Source organism: Hyperolius riggenbachi, chromosome 2 (assembly GCF_040937935.1).
Source record: "Hyperolius riggenbachi isolate aHypRig1 chromosome 2, aHypRig1.pri, whole genome shotgun sequence".
Classification (NCBI taxonomy): Eukaryota; Metazoa; Chordata; class Amphibia; order Anura; family Hyperoliidae; genus Hyperolius; species Hyperolius riggenbachi.
In genome coordinates, this window is record NC_090647.1 from 419,885,278 (window position 1) to 419,906,314 (window position 21,037).

The window sequence follows — 21,037 nt, forward strand, 5'->3', positions numbered from 1 at the left end:
GATACAGACAGTACTGCAGCCTAGGAGTGGATGATACAGACAGTGCTGCAGCCTTGGAGTAGATGATACAGACAGTAATTTCCCTCACCAGTGGCTAGGCTAGGCAGGTAGCGAAGTCAGACATCCTGACGAATCGCCTGTGAGGGGCGGGAAACGCGTCGATGGGTGGAGCCTAGTGTACCACGTACACGTCACATCCACGCCAGCGGATGTTACCGTCTCTGGAGCCATATACGCACCACTCCATGCGTGCCGCCATTGCAGACCGCGGCTTGGAGTTGCGGAATATAGCCGACACTGTCTTCCAGGTGTAGCATCAAGACATTGCCCTGGTAAGGTATATCCAACCCCGACCGTCACATCAGGAGAGCGGGGATTGTCTGAGCACACGTTCAATACCTTTTGGAGAGCTGTGCCGTTTTCTCACCATACGGGACATTGTCAAGCATTATCAACAAGTGGGTACCCACACAGCATGCTACAACAGAGGTGGTAAGAGTGACTTTCTATTCGGAAGCTTTTACTTATCCCTGTGGAGATTATTGTTTATCTGAATCTACTGAACATTGCTGCTGTGCAGGTGGACTCATTGCCCCCTATGGGGAGTATATTTCCAAGCACTGGCATACTGCATAAGAGCTGAGCAATGCTTAGGAGTGAATGGGCACCAGTGTATAGATGTATGGGTGGACGTATGATGCCGGCTTAGATTAGATAGGCTGCTATCAAGGCTAGAGCATCTTATCGTGGTACCTAGACGCTCCGCAAGTTTTTACTGGTCATTTTATGAAGCTGATTTTTGCATGCAATCAAGCTATGGAATTTTGTCAATTGTGTATTTGTTTAATAAACTACTACTATCTGATTTATACATCTTGAACCCTAGCCGATTTTTCTTATATAATAGCGAAGTCAGACAGGCAGAGTAGGCAACGAGCGGACAGGTACAGTACAGAAATGGAAGACTGATTCAGCGTCAATAACATGCAGGGTCGGCAACGTGAATCAAATGGCTGAGGTACAGAATTGACAAACAGGAGGATAGTCAGAGTAAGCAGAAAGTCATAACAAATAAACAATGCAATTAGTACTTTAAGCTATCAACAGAGTCTGGCTAAGTGTGGATCCCCGGCTCCGTCCGGTTCTAGCACACTTTGGGATCTGACTAGGGTCTGAGCGCTAACACGCTTGCATTTGCAACAGCAGACGAGGAGCTACTGACATGCCTGTCCTATATATACCCAACCATGCTCCACAGCGCCGCCCCAGTCACTCAGCCAATCCAGACGCTGGCTGGAATCAGCTGACCGCGCGTCAGCTGACTCCCCTCCTAGATGCATAAAGGTCCTGTCCCTCGACTCGCGCGCGCGTAGCCCTTAACCTGTGAGTAATAGAAGGATCAGGCAAAGTCTCAGCATGTAACCGCGCGGCAGAGGCCGCTGGCTGATACATGGAGATAGCCATCATGCCGCTTGTCTCTGCGACGGTATCTCCGCTATCTATTACACAAATGGACAATATCAATATATATGGGACCCTGCTACCACCTATATTCCTGCTCAGTGCTGCTCGGATACCACTTTTCACTATCTGGATCTAATTCGGACCCGGATAACCAAATATTCGATCCGGGTCAGATATCCGAGTTTAAAATTTTCCAATCCGGATCCGAATCTCATATCCGACCTCAGTATCCGTCTGGATTCGGATTTCCTGATAGAAAGTGACCTGAAAATTGATTAAAATGCTTCCAAAAGTCTCTTTAAATGGGAAAAAAACCTTTCGGAGGTCTCTCTCTCTCTCTCTCACACTCTCTTCGAAGGGGATTTTTTCCATTGAAGGATTTTGGCTTCTGCTCGGATATCTGAACTAACTATCCGCTCGGATTTCAGATGGGAAATTCGAGTTTGCTCGGATAGTCTATTCGGATTTGAAAAAATATCCGAATTGCTATTCAAAGTTCGGATAGTGGAAAAAGTTCAAATTATCTGGGTAGTTCGGATATCTGAAATTTTGATGAGCACCACTGTTCCTGCTACTGGACTACTTCATTCAACAGCTTTTAACATTTGGGACTCAGCCAAGAAAATGCATACTGACCTGGTTAAATCAATCTTCCCCCCAGATGTCTTCTTAGTACTGCAACCACAATAGCTGCTACTCTGATGCCACAAATCAAACTTTTTTTCCAAAGCCTAAAGGTCCGTACCCACGACCCAATTTTACCCGTTTTTTGCGACTGAAGACTTTTTTCAGTGATGGACAATAATTTTGTGTGATATTGTGTAACATTGTTTAACTAATTTAGTGAAACAATATTTAGTGGCAATCATGACCATCATGTGGGATCAATAAATGATCATCATTCAGATCCCCATTGACCACCATGGACATTTTACTGCAATCGTTTCAATGATTATTTGCACCATTGTTATTTGTGATTGTGAAGATGGATCGTGGAACAATCATTGGTTGCCGCTGATTCCATGTTCACATGGATACTTAAACTCTCCTTTGCCTTCCGATTGGTGTTGTGGGCAGAGTGGAGACACTGGAACAGCCTGGAATGCCTTATGTGTCATGTATAGAGACTTCATTGCAAGCACCCTTACATTAGCTGGGGGATGCACAGATACTTTTAAATAGGTCTTGGGTGGCGATTTAAATTGCATACACACATCAGATATTGATTGGCTAAGGATTTGCCAATTTTACCCTCTCAACATATATTGTGTATTATGACACGTATTGTTTATTGTCTGCTATAGCACATATATTGTCGATTTATAATAAGTGTATTGTGTATTGTATATAAATACACTGGTATTGTCTATTGTGACACATGTATTGTGGATTGTTTAACATAACAAGCTAATGTTTTCCGATCAAAAAACGGAAATCGGAATTCCGGGGAAATCTGATTTACTGAAACTTGGTAAATTTAGCCCAACCACAGAACTCTGAAGCATTGGACCAATCAGAGAATGCTGAATTAATTTTAGACCAATTACAAGTCTGATTTTCCATTTTTCCGTTTTCCATTTTTTCCAATTCATGCATTCTCTGATGCAAAAAATGAGTACGGTAATAAAATACTCCTCAAAAATTGGAAAAACGGAAATTGGCATTACCGTAAATCGGAATTTCCACGGATTCATAAATGGGCATTTCCGACCATCCCTAATGGTGAGTATTGTCTGTTGACATGAGTATTGCTTATTGCGACACCTATATTATGAACTGTTTATTATGACACGTGTATTGTTGTCTATTACTAATGAAGGCTTGCACGCTTTATTCTTTCATTCATTAGGACAAATGACTTTCAGTCTGCTGGTGATTCGTCGCTGCTTTAACCAAATGCTAAAATGTTCCAACTGCAGGAACAGCTGCTCAATGTACCCTCTCTTCAAGTATTTTAAAGAAAGTATTATTTTAGCGCTTCTGTGTGTAAAATTAAAATGCCAGTCAGACAGCTAGCGAATCAGATTACATTGTATAACTGACGGTTGTGGTCACACCATTCACTGGTGCCCTGTATGTGAAACAAGCTTCTGTTATTGGATACTTCTGAATTCATTTACATATTCTAATCCTACAACAGAAAGGTTGGTGTGTGCACACTGGTAGTACACACTGCCATACACATAGCTCAGGTAGTCTGACATCTGCAGTGCTATGTTCAGTACTTCCTTTACAATCTGAGGATGTTTATGCAAGGAAGCTCTTTCAAAGCCTCACGTGTATCATGAAGGTTTTCATTTTATTAATATTAAAGTATTTAAATATTTAGAGAAGTGATCTCAGGTGACTGGCTGCAGCTGAGCTTCTTGGTGGTCTCCCTTATTATAACAAGTGCTAAATATTCATGAGAGACACCTGTAACAAGTCTACATTCTTAAATATTCTAGATGAGGAAAATAGTATGCTGAATGTTTCATCAATTTAGAGAGGCGCTGTAGTGACATATACTGTAGTAGAATGAAGTAAATTATCCAGAATACCCACTTCTATGGCAATTTGCCTGGTTTCAGCATCAGAAACATTTCCTATATTTATACATTGCTGTATATTCGTATATAACCCCACCCTCCCAATGATGCCACAGCCTAGGCTGTTTAGCTCTGCAGGATTCTCCTACCAGAGCATTATGGGAGACCAGACTACAGTTTATCTTTAAGTTAAAGGACTACTGTAGGGGGGTAGAGAACGGTTTGCCGGCGAACGGTTCCTGGCGAACTTCGGGGGTTCGCGGAGAACCTATTCCGGAAGTTCGATTCGCACCCATAGTGCATCATGAGGGTCAACTTTGACCATCTACATCACGGTCAGCAGGCACATTGTAGCCAATCAGGCTACACTCCCTCCTGGAGCCCCACCCCCTCTTATAAAAGGCATGCAGCGTCAGGCATTGGACTCACTCGTGTGCCTGCAGTAATTAGAGAAGGGAGAGATGCTGTGCAGAGACTTATAGGGGAAGCTTCGTTAGGCCCTTGTAGGCTTCTTAGCTTGCTCCTTGCTGATTCTTATTGCTAAAAAAAAAGCACCTCTCAACAGCTCTTTTGAGAGCTAATCCTGTTCTTGTGATGCACAGCCATTATTGTTACAACCAGATGAAGGCGCTAAGCAAGTTACACCACCTCATATGTCTGAGTTAGGGACACTATGGACGTAACGCATGAGGAGGAGGAGGATGAAGTACCTGCTGTTGGTGCAGTTTTGGAGGTGTCTGAGGCAAGCGAAGCTGGGCAGGAGGATTATGATGATGATGATTATACAGATGCCACGTATGTTCCCAATAGAGGTGATTAACAGGGGGACAGTTCTGAGTGGGAGTCAGAGAGGAGTAGGAGGAGACGAGTTGCTGAAAGAAGCAGGGGGAGCTCGTTATCAGAAACAGCTGGTGGCAGTGTCCGGCGCCATGTATCGCTACCTATGGACAGCCAGCCAACATGCCCTTCAACGTCAGCTGCTGATGCCACCATAGTGCCATCACCCCAGGGGGGCTCATCGGTTTGGAAATTTTTTAATGTGTCTGCTGTAGATCAGAGCAATGCCATCTGTTCTCTCTGCCTCCAAAAATTGAGCCGTGGAAAGGCCAACGCCCACGTAGGGACAACTGCCTTACGAAGGCACATGCAGAAAAGGCACAAACTGCAATGGGAAGAGCACCTGAGGAAAAGCAGCACACAAAAGAAAAGCCACCATCCTTCTCTCTTGCACCTTCACAGCCACCCTCCTCCACTCCGCCTCTGACCTTGAGCGGTTCCTGCTCCTCTGCCCAAAGCAGCCAGGTGTCTGTGGAGGAAATCTTTGAGCGGAAGAAGCCAATTTCTGCCAGTTACCCCCTTGCCCGGCATCTGACAGCTGGCTTGGCAGAACTGTTAGCTAGCCAGCTGATACCAGCTGGTGGACTCTGAGGCCTTCTGTAAATTTGTGGCCATTGGGACACCGCAGTAGAAGATACCAGGCCGCAATTATTTCTCTAAAAGGCGATACCTAAACTGTACCATGAAGTTGAGAGGCAAGTGGTGTCATCTCTGGCACACAGCGTTGGGTCAAGGGTCCACCTGACCATGGATGCCTGGTCTGCCAAGCACGGTCAGGGCAGGTACATTACTTACACAGCCCATTGGGTCAACCTGGCGACCGATGGCAAGCAGGGAGTACGTGGATGTGCAGTGGACCAACTTGTGACACCTCCATGGCTTGCAGGCAGCCCTCCTGCCACCTCCTTTCCTCCTGCTACATCCTCTTCGCTGTCGTCATCCTCCTCCTCCTTGGCTGAGTGGCAGTTCAACTCTACTGGAGTTGCGATCTCCTCTGCAGCTACACAGCCCCAGCTCCCCAGGGCCTATGCTGCATGCCAGGTACGACAGTGTCACGCCATCTTAGACATGTCTTGCCTCAAAGCGGAGAGTCACACTGGAGCAGCTCTCCTGCCTGCTCTTAACAAACAGGTGGATCAGTGGCTGACCCCGCACCAGCTGGAGATCGGCAACGTGGTTTGTGACAACGGCAGCAATCTCATTTCCGCTTTGAATTTGGGAAAGCTGACACGTACCCTGCATGGCACATGCTGAATCTAGTCATTCAAAGATTTGTGTCAAAGTACCCAGACTTAGAGGACGTCCTGAAGAAGGCCAGGAAGTTGTGTGGGCATTTCAGGCGGTATGGCACGCTTTGCCGATATTCAGTGGAGAACAAGCTGCCGGTGAGACACCTGATTTGAGATAGCCCAACTCGCTGGAATTCGACCCTCCTTATGTTCTCTCGCCTGCTAGTACAGGAGAAAGCCGTCACCCAGTACCTCTACAACCACAGTAGAAGGACACAGTGGGTGGCCACGCTACTAGACCCTCGGTATAGGCACAAAGTGGGCGAGATGTTTCCAAACCACCAGAAGGCAGAAAGGATGCAGCACTTGCAGAACAAGCTGGCAACTATGCTTTACAATGCGTTTAAGGGTGATGTCACAGCACAACGCATTAAAGGTACCACTGCCAGTAATCCTTCTCCCATGTTCACGCAGGCAAGGACAGGACGCTCCAGCTATCTCAGGGTGATGTTGGACATGCGGACATTCTTTAGTCCAACGCCTCGCCTTAGCCCTTCCGGATCCACCCTCCACCAACGCCTGGACCGGCAGGTAGCCAACTACCTGGCCTTAAGTGTGGCTGTAGACACTGTGAGCAGCGATGAACCCTTGGACTACTGGGAGTGCAGGCTTGACCTGTGGCCAGAGCTGTCCCAATTTGCCATCCACCTTCTGTCTTGCCCTGCCTCAAGCGTCCTGTCAGAAAGGACCTGCAGCGCAGTTGGAAGTATTGTCACTGAGAAGAGAAGTCGCCTAAGTCACAAAAGTGTTCAGTACCTCATCTTTATCAAAATGAATGAGGCATGGATCCCGTAGGGCTACTGCCCGACCCAAAAATAAGTTCGTCCCCACACACAGCATCTCTGCCTGCACGCCATGTGACTGTCTGCCCCAAGACTAAGTCGCTCCCCACACAGCAACTCTGCCCGCAGGCCGCTTGACTGCCTTCTCCGCCACAACCAACAGGGTCCAGGACGCCAGGTGGATTCCTGAATTTTTAAAGCCGCTGCTAGCAGCGGCCGCTATACTACTGTTTCTGGTGCGTGTACGTGCCTGCCTAATTTTTCTAGCTGCACTGCAGCTGCAACAACAAAACAAAAGGCATGTACATGTGATTATTACCTTGCCGCGGTGAAGGGGCTTGCGTATCACAATGAAGCAATGACCGACGGCTATATGAGTGTCTGGGGGGGGCGCACCCCCAAAATAATAAGGTCGTTGCTTCATTGTGGACAGACCAAATTTGATCATCTGGACAGTCACTGTTGTTCTATCATTGAGCTACCACAGCCCGGCGACCATTTGGGCTTGAAAACCGCCATGGCCTGCACTCTCGCCATGTTGCGCACCAGTCCAGCACGGCCTTCACTACACCAACAGCTGTTTGCGGTGCATTACACAGTAAGTTTGGTGTGTCAGTGTGAAGCAGTACTCTAATTACACTCCCTGATTGATGTATACACATGCAAGATGTTTTAAAGCACTTTAGGCCTGCAATTTAGCATTCAATGTGATTTCTGCCCTTAAAACACTGCTTTGCGTCAAATCCAGATTTTTCCCCGGGACTTTTGGCATCTATCCCACTCCTCCATGCAAAAACTCAGATGTTAGACCCCTTGAAACATCTTTTCCATCACTTTTGTGGCCAGCATATGTGTTTCTAGTTTTCAAAGTTCGCCTCCCCATTGAAGTCTACTGCGGTTCGCGAACGTTTGCACGAACCGAACTTTTGCGGAAGTTCGCGTTTGCGGTTCACAAACCGAAAATCGAAGGTTCGGGCCATCTCTATAGAGGGGTAGGGGGAAAAAAAAGAGTTGAAATTACCTGGGGTTTCTAATGATCCCCCACAGATGTCCTGTGCCCGCGCAGCCACTCACCGATGCTCCGGTCCCCACCGCTGGTTCACTTCTGGAATTTCCGACTTTAACTAGGAAAACCACTGCACCTGTGCAGCCGTGCCATCTCTGCTGCTGAAATCACCAGGAGCATACTGTGCAGACGCAGACCGTACTGGGCCTGCGCAGTAAGCTCCTGGTGACATCTGCAGCAGAGAGGGCACGGCTGCGCAGGTGCAGTGGTTTTCCGACTTTAACCCATTCAGGTTCCGTCGTTTTCACGTGAGAAATGTTCACCTCCCATTCATTAGCCTATAACTTTATCACTACTTATCACAATGCACTGATCTATATCTTGTTTTTTCCGCCACCAATTAGGCTTTCTTTGGGGGGTACATTTTGCTAAGAGCCACTTTACTATAAATGCATTTTAACAGGAAGATGGAAAAATTCATTAATTCTCAGTTTTCAGCCATTATAGTTTTAAAATAATACATGCCTCCATAATTAAAACTCGCGTATTGTATTTGTCCATATGTCCCGGTTATTACACCGTTAAAATTATGTCCCTATCACAATGTATGGCGACAATATTTTATTTGGAAATAAAGGTGCATTTTTTCCATTTTGCATCTATCACTATTTACAAGTTTAAAATAAAAAAAAATATAGAAATATTTCATCTTTACATTGATATTTAAAAAGTTTAGACCCTTAGGTAAATATTTACATGTTTTTTTTTTTTATTGTAATGTTTTTTTTTTTTTTACACTAAACATTTTATTTGGGTACTTTTGGGAGGGTGGGAGGTAAACAATAGATTTATAATGTAAATGTGTGTTAATTCTTTTTTTTTTTTTTTCAGGTGTAGTATTACTTTTTGTCCACAAGATGGCGGCCATGAGTTTGTTTACATGACGTCACTCTAAGCGTAGCACGCGCTTAGAGTGACGCATCGGGAAGGAGACGGCCAGAAAAAGCTCAGCTTCCGAGAGAAGCTGTCGCTTTTTCAGCGGGGGAGAGGAATCAGTGATCGGGCTCCATAGCCCGATACATTGATTCCTTGGCTACCAAATCCGCGGCCGGGAGTGCGCGTGCACATGCACGATCGGCCACAGGGCGCGCGGTGGCGCGCATGGTTCCTGGACGTAGAAACTACGTCCAGGAACCAAAATAGGTTAAAGTCGGAAATTCCAGAAGTGAACTGGCGGTGGGGACCGGAGGATCAGTGAGTGGCTGTGCAGGTACAGGACGTCTGTGGAGGACCATTAGAAGCCCTGGGTAGGTTCAACTCTTTTTCCCCATACCCCCCTACAGTAGTCCTTTAAGAAACATGGATAGTAAACTCTCTTCAACAAGAAAATGTTTTGGAGAAAAAAATACACAACAAATCAGTAGAATACTTACAGAATCAAAAACTATTGACTGAACAATATGCGCCTGGTCATTGAAAAACAAAATGTGCACTATCTGCAGCAAGCAGGTGGGCTTTCACAGATATGATCTTGTGCTGCTGCAATTCTGAAATCAGACAAAACCAGACATGGACAGTACAGTACTGACTTATCTGTCAAACAGTTAATCAGCCCAATGTGAACCTTGAAATTACTTCCTGTAGAGTTACTTTAGAGTTCCTGTTGTGTCATTATGTGATAAAGCACAGGGATTACCCCAAACTGATGTTCCATTTAGCTTTTGTGAGCTTAATAAAAAGCTGTATCCCTCCTGTTTTTCTTAAGTTAGATTTTAGGTGTCTTTTTTTCTGTGATAAGGTAGCAACAGAGCATATTCCTATAAAATGTGACCTGGTAACATGACCTGGTAACATAAAATACGACCTGATAGGGATTGATTTCTTCATTCTTATGAGTGTTCATTAACACTTTTGTTGGATTGAAGTATCTAATATTGAAAAGCAGGAATTTGGAACAAAAATGCTAGCAGGTGGCATAGTTAGGCCTACTAAAAGGTTAGTAAAATGGCAGCTATGTAAAATCCCATTGCATGTATCTATATATATATATAAAAAAAAACTACTAGACTCACTGCAAAAGTCCTAGCTGTAGGCAAATCCATGTGGAACAACTGCTAAATAACTAACCTTTCACCAAATGTCATTAATAAAATCCGAACAGCGGTATTACATTTCCTGAAAGTGCCATGGGCAAATCAAAGTTGTGAACTGCCAGTAGATTAGCCAACATCTGATATGTGTATACAGCTACTGGTTAAATTATTAGGAGTTCATGGATTTCATTTGTCCCTAACCACTTCAGTTTACTGCGGAGCAAATATTTTTTTTATCAGGCAAATGTTATGCTCAACACTACTTAAGTATGGTCTTCAATGATCTTTTCCCCATGATGCATGCCAGACAGATTCTATAAGTTATTTTTATGTTGTACAATGCTTATGTTTTTATATATCATTGCTTATGTTTTTACATATCATTGCATTGCTTATGTTTTTACATATAATTTTCCTAATTCCTCTTTGAAATTGGATGTAATAAAAGTTAAAACACTATAGCCATATACTGGTAAACACCATGATTTTAAGGATGACCTACACAGAGTACTTAAAATAATTATGGTAGCAATACTATAGTCTGGACTTACCTTCATGCCAAATGTGAATATTGTGATAATGATTTTAAAAATAAGAGCCAATGCCAGCTGCCACATTGCAGTATAAACTCCTGGACCAGCTGGTCTATCCGGAATGTCATCCACTGGTCTGGTCATGTTAATATCATTGATATAGTCACAGAGCTGGGAGGACTCCAGCGCTCCACAGTCATTGAAAAGCTCTGAGATTAGCTCGCCTGTGCTCCGACGAGTGTACGGGTTGGGGTAGGCAATAATGGCTGTGATTGCAGTGACAGCAATTACTTCCAGAACCGGATACTTGCCAAGAATGGTGGTCTTTCGTCTGCGGCACCAAGCAATATTGCAACGGATAAAAAGGGCTCCCCAAAGTCCTCCAAAGACACCAAGAAGAATGAAAGGGAACAGCTCAGCCATGTACCATGGTGTGTGATATTCCACATAGAACAAAACCAGTCGACTGTTTCCAAATGGGTTGATAGAGCGTAAGGTAAAAGCAGCAACAAGGGCAGCAAAAAATGAACGCCACAGTGTCTTCAGAGGAAAGTAGTAGCTGACCTAGAAATATGATATGCAAAGGTTAAAATATGTATGTAATGATTATGCAAAACACTGACAATAGGCTTAACATTACATGTGGAAAAAATGTTTTAACTAATACCAAGATAGTAGTAGTAGTAGTAGTAGTAGTAGTAGTAGTAGTAGTAGTAGTACATACATCAGCAAGTTGTGTAGATTTAAGTAAATTTAAAGAAAAATAAATCCTATGCAGACAGAAACTCACTGTTTATTTTCCCTATGATGGAGTCACAGGCAGACAAATGTCTCTTCTATTCGCCAAGATTTGAACAGAGAATTTGAACTATGAGATAGCATATTAGATGATATGACAACAAGTTAACATTGCGTGCTCAAGAATATTTAACATTTTTGAGCTATTTTCAAATTTTTCAAATAATCAGTGATGTTTGCAGTATGAATGAAATTACAATAGCCGGTGTTATGCATTGTGTTCCAAAGATCATGCCGGGAATAGGGTTGGGTTCTTTTCATAGGCAAATTGCATTCTTTAAAGAGGAACTCCAGTGAAAATAATGTAATAAAAAAGTGCTTCATTTTTACAATAATTATGTATAAATGATTTTGTCAGTGTTTGCCCATTGTAAAATCTTATAACGCCCTGATTTACATTCTGACATTTATTACATGGTGACATTTTTACTGTTGGCGGGTGATGTAGCTGCTGCATGCTTTTTTGGCAGTTGGAAACAGCCGTAAACAGCTATTTCCCACAATGCAACAAGGTTAATAGACAGGAAACTGCCAGGAGTACCACAGTCCTTAGAGTTTATTGTGGGAGGGGTTTCACCACAATATCAGTCATACAGCGCCTCCTGATGGTCTGTTTGTGAAAAGGAATAGATTTCTCATGTAAAAGGGGGTATCAGCTGCTGATTGGGATAAAGTTCAATTATTGGTCAGAGTTTCTCTTTTAAGTAACCAGATCAGTATAGCATGCAGTAAAGAGGTTTTCACATGAAACATAATTTTGATTTTACATATAAAATCCTGTTGTACATGCCATCCATCAAGGTCGTAACTAGACATCACTGGGCCTGCCTGCCTGCAAAACTTTGGATGGGCCCCCTCCTGCCAACCCCCCCCCCCCCCCCCCCCCCCCCCCCCTAGCCCCACTTTCTGCATTGGTAAACTGAGAACCAATGTTATTCAATTGGCTAGTGCACACTTGAATGTGTTTTCCACATGCAGATTATTATTATTATAATAATTATTAGTGATTTATAAAGTGCCAACATATTCCGTGGCGCTGTACTAAGTAAGAAAAGAACATGGGGTACAGAATAATGCAGACACTGGTGTACACCAATATACAAAATACATAATTGGTGACAAAATAAAAAAACAATAACAAATACAGAATACAAGATAAAGAATTGGTAATGACAGTGATAAAAGTAACATCCTATACAATAAAACCTAACTGTCCCTGCACCATCCACTTTCCCTGTCTGTCCGTCCGTGGCTTCTTTGTACTGCGCATGTGCGCAATACAGACAGCCGTTGGGATGGGAGGTAGGGCCAGGGAGCAGGGCGGCCGGGTGCGCGCACTGACTGGCGGTGGTAGCGCGGTTATATCTCTACCTAGAACCCGTTTTTAAACGGGCTTAGGTAGACTAGTGATGAATAAAATATATAATGATTTCCAAGACACAAAAGGGGCAGAGAGCCCTGCCCTTACAAGCTTACAATCTAAATATGAGTAGGTAGTGAAGCACCACTCCTCCAATCGACGAATGATGTGCCGTGACTAGGACCTGGCAGCACTCCTAGGTCAAATATCCAGCAATAGAGAAAGTAGTCGGCACCATCCAATATAAATGCTCTTTTATTCTTCGATTTCCATACCAGCCATAATTGCAACGTTTCAGAGTAACAACAACTCCTTTATCAAGCTAAGCTGAATGTCAAATACATCACAATACAAAATCATTATCCTTTTATACCCAACATGGAGGGCTACTAGCCAATAGCGCTGCTTTACAGCTCTCAACCTATCACTGCAGCCCGTGCTCAAGCCGGACCTGATGGGGAACTGCGCTGCTATGTGCCCATTGGTCGCTGTCAGTGGGCTCCCGCCTACTCCTATTTCAAATTTCAAACCCACCGGTCGGCATGATGCGTCCAAACGGCCGCTTACGCCACGCGTCTAACCGCCGGACCGCCCACTGCGGACCTGACGGGAGACTGCGCGGCGTGACGCGTGCGAAGGCCGCGTCAAACGCGTCCAAAAGTACGCGTAGCTAACGCGCACAAAATGCGCGTCAAACGCGGCCAAACGCACGCGTACCTGGCCATCTATGGCAGGAGAGGCTGGCATACAGCCACCTCCGCTGCACATGATGATGTAGACAAAGTTTGTGACGCAAGGTGTCGATCCCCTTGGATACATACTTAGCAATGTAACAAATGTCAAACAAATAAAAAGGGGAAAGGGGAAGAAAAGAGGAAGAAAAAAGACATACATTAATATACAGTCTCCACATACATAATAGAGATGCATGTGCATGCGGGGACACACAAAACTCTGCGTCCCCACACACACACCAATCCAACCACAGTACAGATGGCCGTGGGCCACCAGGGGACACCGGTCGACTTTCGCGACTGTACAACTGTAAGGATAAAATATGTTTAGCTCCTAGCATAATCTACTACAGTCTAAATAAAGGGAATAAGATCTAATTCACGATTAAGTCCACGATTAACCCGATCATCCCCTCTCCTAGGGACCGGAACCTGTTCAATTATCATAAATCTCAGCTGGCTGACATTATGTCTAGCCACCGAGAAGTGATATGGTACTGCCTGGTCGACCAAGCCCTCACGTATGGCATGTTTATGCGAAGACAGACGCACCTTCATTTTTTGCGTCGTCTGTCCTATATATAACAAGCCACACGGGCATTTTAATGCATATACTACAAACACGGAGTCACAAGTGTGACATCCATGTATTCTAAATTTAGTGCCCTTGTGTGGATGTATAACTTGATCTCCTCGAATAACTGAACTGCAATGCACGCAGTTCATACAGGGAAAAGTACCCCTACGTGAGAGTCTTGGTCGTCCACCAGCACCTCCTTTATCAGCATGTACTAACCTATCCCTTAGATTTGGGGCCCGACGATATGAGAAAATAGGAGGATTAACAAAATGTTGGACCTGAGGAAAACTATCTGCCAACAAATGCCAGTGTCTCCTAATAATTTTGTTAACTTGTTCACTGACTGTACTATATGTGGACACAACTGGTAATCTATCCTGTTGCCATCGTTTTCTTCTCTGTCGACCGGTGTCACCTAGCGGCCGATTACATTCCGCCTGAACCACCTCCGCTGGATATCCCCGCTGTCTAAATTTCGCCTGCATCTCATCTAGTCTACTGCTCTGCACTGCCTGATCCCCCACAATGGTACGAACCCGCTGGAATTGGCTAATTGGCACCGACCTCTTCGTAGCCCCCGGATGGAAACTCCCATAATGGAGTAGGGAGTTCACATCCGTGGGCTTAACAAAGAGGTCGGTCACCAAGCGTTCACCCTGTCTCTTTACCTCAGTATCGAGAAAACTGATGTGTTCCCTCGAACTGTGCAACGTAAGTTTAATCTCCTGGCACTGTCCCGCCAATTCTGATATAAAAGTCTCAAGGGTCGAATGTGGCCCCACCCACACGGACAAAATATCATCGATATATCTAAACCACTGTACGGCATGTTGTTGAAACAACCTGTTAGTGTACACGTACATTTCTTCATACATGCCCATATAGATATTTGCGTAGGATGGGGCCACATTCGACCCCATAGCTGTGCCCCTAAGCTGCATATAAAACGTATCCTCAAACAGAAAATAATTGCATGTAAGTACAATCTCCAAAAGTGCACAGACAAATGTAATCTGTGCCTGAGTATAGTCAGATGCCACCTCCAACATATGTCGGACCGCCTCCACACCCCCATCATGTGGGATGGAGGTGTAGAGGCTCTCCACGTCCATGGTTACCAACAAAACCTCGCCCTCAATGGGCTGCATATTACGTAACATTTCAAGAAACATTGGAGTATCCCGCAAATACGACTTCTGTGATATCACATAATGTCTGAGGATCTTATCCAGATATTTGGCATTGGGGGCGAAAACTGAATCCACCCCGGCTACTATTGGCCTGCCGAGGGGATTTTCAAGTCTCTTATGAATTTTTGGACATATATACATCACTGGTGTAATGGGATCAGATTGTATCAGATAATTCGCCAATTTATCATCAATGATCTCCTGGGACAGGGCCTGGGTCACTATCAACAAGATTTTACTTTGTATCTCCCTCAAGGGATCTCTTGACAGGGCTTGATAGGTGTTATTATCTGCCAACTGCCTTAATATTTCTCCACGATACGTCTCAGTGTCCATGACTACAATGGCTCCGCCTTTATCGGCCGGTTTTATCGTTATAGCTGAATTTTCTGCCAGTTCTCTAATGGCCATATTTTCCTCACGTGAGATGTTATTTTTGATCTTATAGTCCCATGTATTACCCCTCATCAGGGCATCTACTTCATTTTGTACTTTCTTGACAAACAAATCAATAACCTGGCATGATGGTGGTTGAAAATTACTTTTCGTGCGGAGACCCGCTTCACTGAGTAACAACCTATCATCCTCACCAGTTAGCTGTATCGTTGAGGCCGGAAAATCTCTAGGGGTGGAGAAAAAATATTTCAGCTCAATATTCCTGTAAAATCTTTGCAGATCAACGTCCATCTCCAGTGCATCAGGAGTATGCACCGGAGCGAAAGACAGGCCATGATTTAGGGCCGACCACTGTGGAGGAGTCAGGACAGTAGAAGAGATGTTAATGACTATGTTGTTCTCTGATATGGTTTGTTCTGCCGCGATCTTAGTCGCTCCCTGATGTTTCCTCCACCTCTTTCCACCCCTGCGCCTTCTCCTGCGCTTGACGGGTGATCCGACTGTCCCTCCTGTGAGGAACTGGTCAAAAAATCGGAAGATTCTTGTTGTGCTCCTGCACGAGATTGTCCTCTAGGGCCCGGGCCCAATCGCGGCCTACGTATCGGTCTCCCACTGCGGACTGGTCTCTGCCACTGATACACATAGCCGGAGCTGTAGTCTTGTACATCACGTTGGTATTTCTCACGTTTGACAGATTCAATATGTTTTTGATGTATTTCTAGGATAATGGCCAGTTCCATATCAAATTTATTATACTCCTCATTCGAGATCATCTCACGCAGTTCATTCCTAAGTGATCGGCATTGTGTGTCCAGTTTTGGCAATTCTTGTTGTAATCTCTCAATTGTAAGCAGCATAGAGTCAAACGATGCCTTGTTCCAAATGCGACACCATTTTTGGCAGAACTCCAGATCCGTGGGGAACATGATCGGCGCCACATTGGATCTCATGCCTCTCGGGATGCGTTTGGTTCTATAATATTCCGCAAGGGTTTTAGCGTGCAGTTCAAAAGCAGTGTGTGTTTTAGATATCTTTGTAATTTGTTTGCGTAAAGCTTTTTCATCCGCCATGTTCAAATATGTGACCTCTGTGGATATTTGTGATATAATCCTTGTAGCTACTTCAGGAGTATAGGAAAGGACAAGAGCCTCCATCTCAGCGTCCACCATGTTCTCCATGACGAGTGTGCACTCACAATGTGCTGAAGATTCAAGTATGAGTAGGTAGTGAAGCACCACTCCTCCAATCGACGAATGATGTGCCGTGACTAGGACCTGGCAGCACTCCTAGGTCAAATATCCAGCAATAGAGAAAGTAGTCGGCACCATCCAATATAAATGCTCTTTTATTCTTCGATTTCCATATCAGCTATAATTGCAACGTTTCAGAGTAACAACAACTCCTTTATCAAGCTAAGCTGAATGTCAAATACATCACAATACAAAATCATTATCCTTTTATACCCAACATGGAGGGCTACTAGCCAATAGCGCTGCTTTACAGCTCTCAACCTATCACTGCAGCCCGTGCTCAAGCCGGACCTGATGGGGAACTGCGCCCTTTATTTAGACTGTAGTAGATTATGCTAGGAGCTAAACATATTTTATCCTTACAGTTGTACAGTCGCGAAAGTCGACCGGTGTCCCTTGGTGGCCCACGGCCATCTGTACTGTGGTTGGATTGGTGTGTGTGTGGGGACGCAGAGTTTTGTGTGTCCCCGCATGCACATGCATCTCTATTATGTATGTGGAGACTGTATATTAATGTATGTCTTTTTTCTTCCTCTTTTCTTCCCCTTTCCCCTTTTTATTTGTTTGACATTTGTTACATTGCTAAGTATGTATCCAAGGGGATCGACACCTTGCGTCACAAACTTTGTCTACATCATCATGTGCAGCGGAGGTGGCTGTATGCCAGCCTCTCCTGCCATAGATGGCCAGGTACGCGTGCGTTTGGCCGCGTTTGACGCGCATTTTGTGCGCGTTAGCTACGCGTACTTTTGGACGCTTTTGACGCGGCCTTCGCACGCGTCACGCCGCGCAGTCTCCCGTCAGGTCCGCAGTGGGCGGTCCGGCGGTTAGACGCATGGCGTAAGCGGCCGTTTGGACGCATCATGCCGACCGGTGGGTTTGAAATTTGAAATAGGAGTAAGCGGGAGCCCACTGACAGCGACCAATGGGCACATAGCAGCGCAGTTCCCCATCAGGTCCGGCTTGAGCACGGGCTGCAGTGATAGGTTGAGAGCTGTAAAGCAGCGCTATTGGCTAGTAGCCCTCCATGTTGGGTATAAAAGGATAATGATTTTGTATTGTGATGTATTTGACATTCAGCTTAGCTTGATAAAGGAGTTGTTGTTACTCTGAAACGTTGCAATTATGGCTGATATGGAAATCGAAGAATAAAAGAGCATTTATATTGGATGGTGCCGACTACTTTCTCTAAAGCTTACAATCTAAAGGAATGGGGAAGGGGGGGGGGGGGCTGGGGAACAAGAGGTGGGATAAAAAAGACAGCAGTGAAGTACTGCATACACTTTCTTTATCAATTACATTTGCTTCTGTGCTAAAACATGCATGTCTTCACACATACAGACACATGGTGTGCAAAGAACGCATACAGCAAAAACTGACAGACGGGTGGGTTCCCAGCCTCAGCTTATTATGCTCACTCTGTCCATCTCTGATGGAGCAAAACTGGCTCTGCAGACTTCTTCAGCATCAGTACACAGCACATGGAGAGGGTAGAAAGGTTAGGGGCTGGATGTTGTACACAAGACCCTGCTGCACACTGAATAGGGACTGTCAACCAATCATACAACATTTTGTAAACAAAGATTTGTAATCAGTGGCTGAGCAGATGCAGTAATTATAACAACTGTGCAGAGAGCAGAAAGTGTTTTTTCTCTGTGCCCTTAGTTGTCTGTCTCTCAGGACTGGGCCCCCTGTGGCTGCTTCACTTGCAGGGTCTATTGTTATGCCCCTGCTATCCGTGATAACCATATTTCATTTAACTAGTGTATGTCATAATTATATCACTGTATGACACCTATAAATTCTCAACAAAGGCTGCTGCAGTAATGTATTGTAAGTCAGAGTAGCTAATGTACATTTTCCATCATGAGTGGTCACTTCTTTAAAGGCCAGTATATATTTATTAACATATGCCATTAAGGTGGATGCCAATAATCTCAAATGTCCAGTGTCTTTTACACGTGTATTTTATTCAAACCCATGCTCCTCTATCCTTTAGCCTCACACATATCTGGCACTCTACATTTTTAGGGCTATTAATGGCACTGCACTAGCCTACCAATCAAATTTTACCTCAGCAGGATTTGATTGGTTAATGTTTAAGCTGCATACATTTGCATACAAAATTTGCATAATGCTGCATCAACTCGAAAAAAATTGCATCCTATTGACCATATCCTATTCGCGACCTCATGTACCTGGCCATTTATTATTGGGATACAGTAGATGCTTTCCCAGCTGTGGCTATGAGCTTACATTTGAGTAAGCCACAGATGTAAAAGACTTTGTATATGTGAATCTGTTGTCATCAACTCTGCACATGTTACTAAACACATGGGGCTTGATTCATAAAGCGTTGCAAAATGTTAGCGCGCTTGTGAAAAGCCCCTTATCACGCCTAAAGTCAGTTTGGGTGTGATAAGTAGAGATGGTGCGCAAAGCCCCAGCACAGCAAAACGTCCCGCGCGCAAAACTTTGCGCGCACACAGCACGGTGCGTGTGAAATGTCACATCGCGGTGTGCCTATAAGGTCGCATGGGTGCGACTTTAACGTTGCACCCATGCGACGTTAAATTCGCAGCCCATGCGACCTTGTAGGCGCACCGCGATGCGACATTTCACACGCACCGTGCTGTGCGGACTTTGCGCGTGATCAGATTTGCAAAACTGTGCTAACCCAGTTAGCACCCTAGTTATCACGCCCAAAGTCTTTTAGGAGTGCTAACTGGGTTAGCACCGCTTTGTGAATCAAGCCCATTGTGCTTTTAAGAAGCAAACATTTGTTGTAAAATGTACATCAGGCTGCTTCAACTGATGCTATGTTACTACAGCAGTCTGGAATGCATAGTTATAGTGTTTATTTATTGATATTAGGATGGATATTCGATAGTTTTACGGAATTACGGAATATAGTGCATTTTGTCATGGATGGCATGCATAACAGGATATTAGTAAAATAAATGTTGAATTTTCTATGACAATTGTATGTCACACTGATACGGTTACTTTAATGAATACACTATTTCCATGCTAAGACCCCAATCCTATTTGAGGCATACACTTTGGGGACAGTCCCCACAGAGCATCACACTGGCTTCTTATGATTCTTAAAATATATTTGTAGAACTACAGTACTCTGACTTTCTGACTTCATAATGTCGCACACATCTTTATGAATTAGCAAAGTCTATAAAATAGTAATAAAACGTTGAGTCTATAAAACAGAAATGTAATGGTGGAATTGAGTGGCATAAATGTCCAAAAAGTAGGACTTTGGGCCAGCAGCGTACCGATAAGGGTGCAGGCATGGCTTCTGCCATGGGCATGACGCCACTATGCCTTCACCCCTCTGCATACCTCAGGCAGCTGCCCCCGGGACTGTTAGTCAGCTGTTCTCCAGAAGGGGGTCTGACTTTACTCCTCCCTCCCTCTCCCAGGGCCTCCCTCCAGTGCTGTCTGCCTGGCTCCATGCAGAGAAGTGCGCTGGCGGAAGCTTATTGGCTGAACTACCTATATAGGGGATGCCTTTGGCTGCCTATGGGGTGCACTAACTATATTGAGGGATACCATTGGCTACCTATGTGAGTGACTACCAATACTGGGGTAAAACCTTTGGCTAGGCTACCTACTGGGGGGGGGGGGTACTACCTATACTGGGGGACACCTTTTGCTGATTCTGGGTGGATGGCTACCTATACTGGGGGACACATGTTTACTACCTACATTGGGGGACTATCTATACTTGGGGAGGGGAGGGATATCTTTGGCTACCTATATTTAGGGACATGTTTGGCTACAAGTTACATGCTTTGTTTCTTGCCACTTCAGGACGGGAATAAAATTACAAGATGGAGTAGGCACAAGCATTTTGTCTTCAGAAACTCTCATGTAACCCATCTTTTAAAGGTAACTTTAAGGAACTTGATGAACTAATTATACAATTGAATGTTTAAACTACTGATACAAAAATACTTAACTGAAAAAAGTCTTGAATCTTTACCTATATATCCACTCTAAAAGCAAGCAACATTTCTCATAAGAAAAATCAATTTTACTTTGTAAAAAAGAGCCCCATACCTACTTTTATAGCTTTTGTCCTTCAACCATATGAACTTATGGCTTGATTAGAAAAATCCTCCTAAAATATGTTTTTCTGTATCGGTTTTTGTAAGTGTTCTGTGACAAATGCGCCCTGTA

General features: G+C 44.4%; 1 protein-coding gene across 1 annotated transcript in view; it reads right to left on the minus strand.

Moving 5' to 3' along the window:
* Positions 1-21,037, minus strand: part of CLCN4 (chloride voltage-gated channel 4) — a 95,447-nt gene that overhangs the window by 32,716 nt on the left and 41,694 nt on the right. Inside the window, exon 9 of the mRNA XM_068269897.1 lies at positions 10,551-11,096. Within this exon, the coding sequence (XP_068125998.1) occupies positions 10,551-11,096 (546 nt within the window). The remainder of the gene's footprint in view (positions 1-10,550; positions 11,097-21,037) is intronic.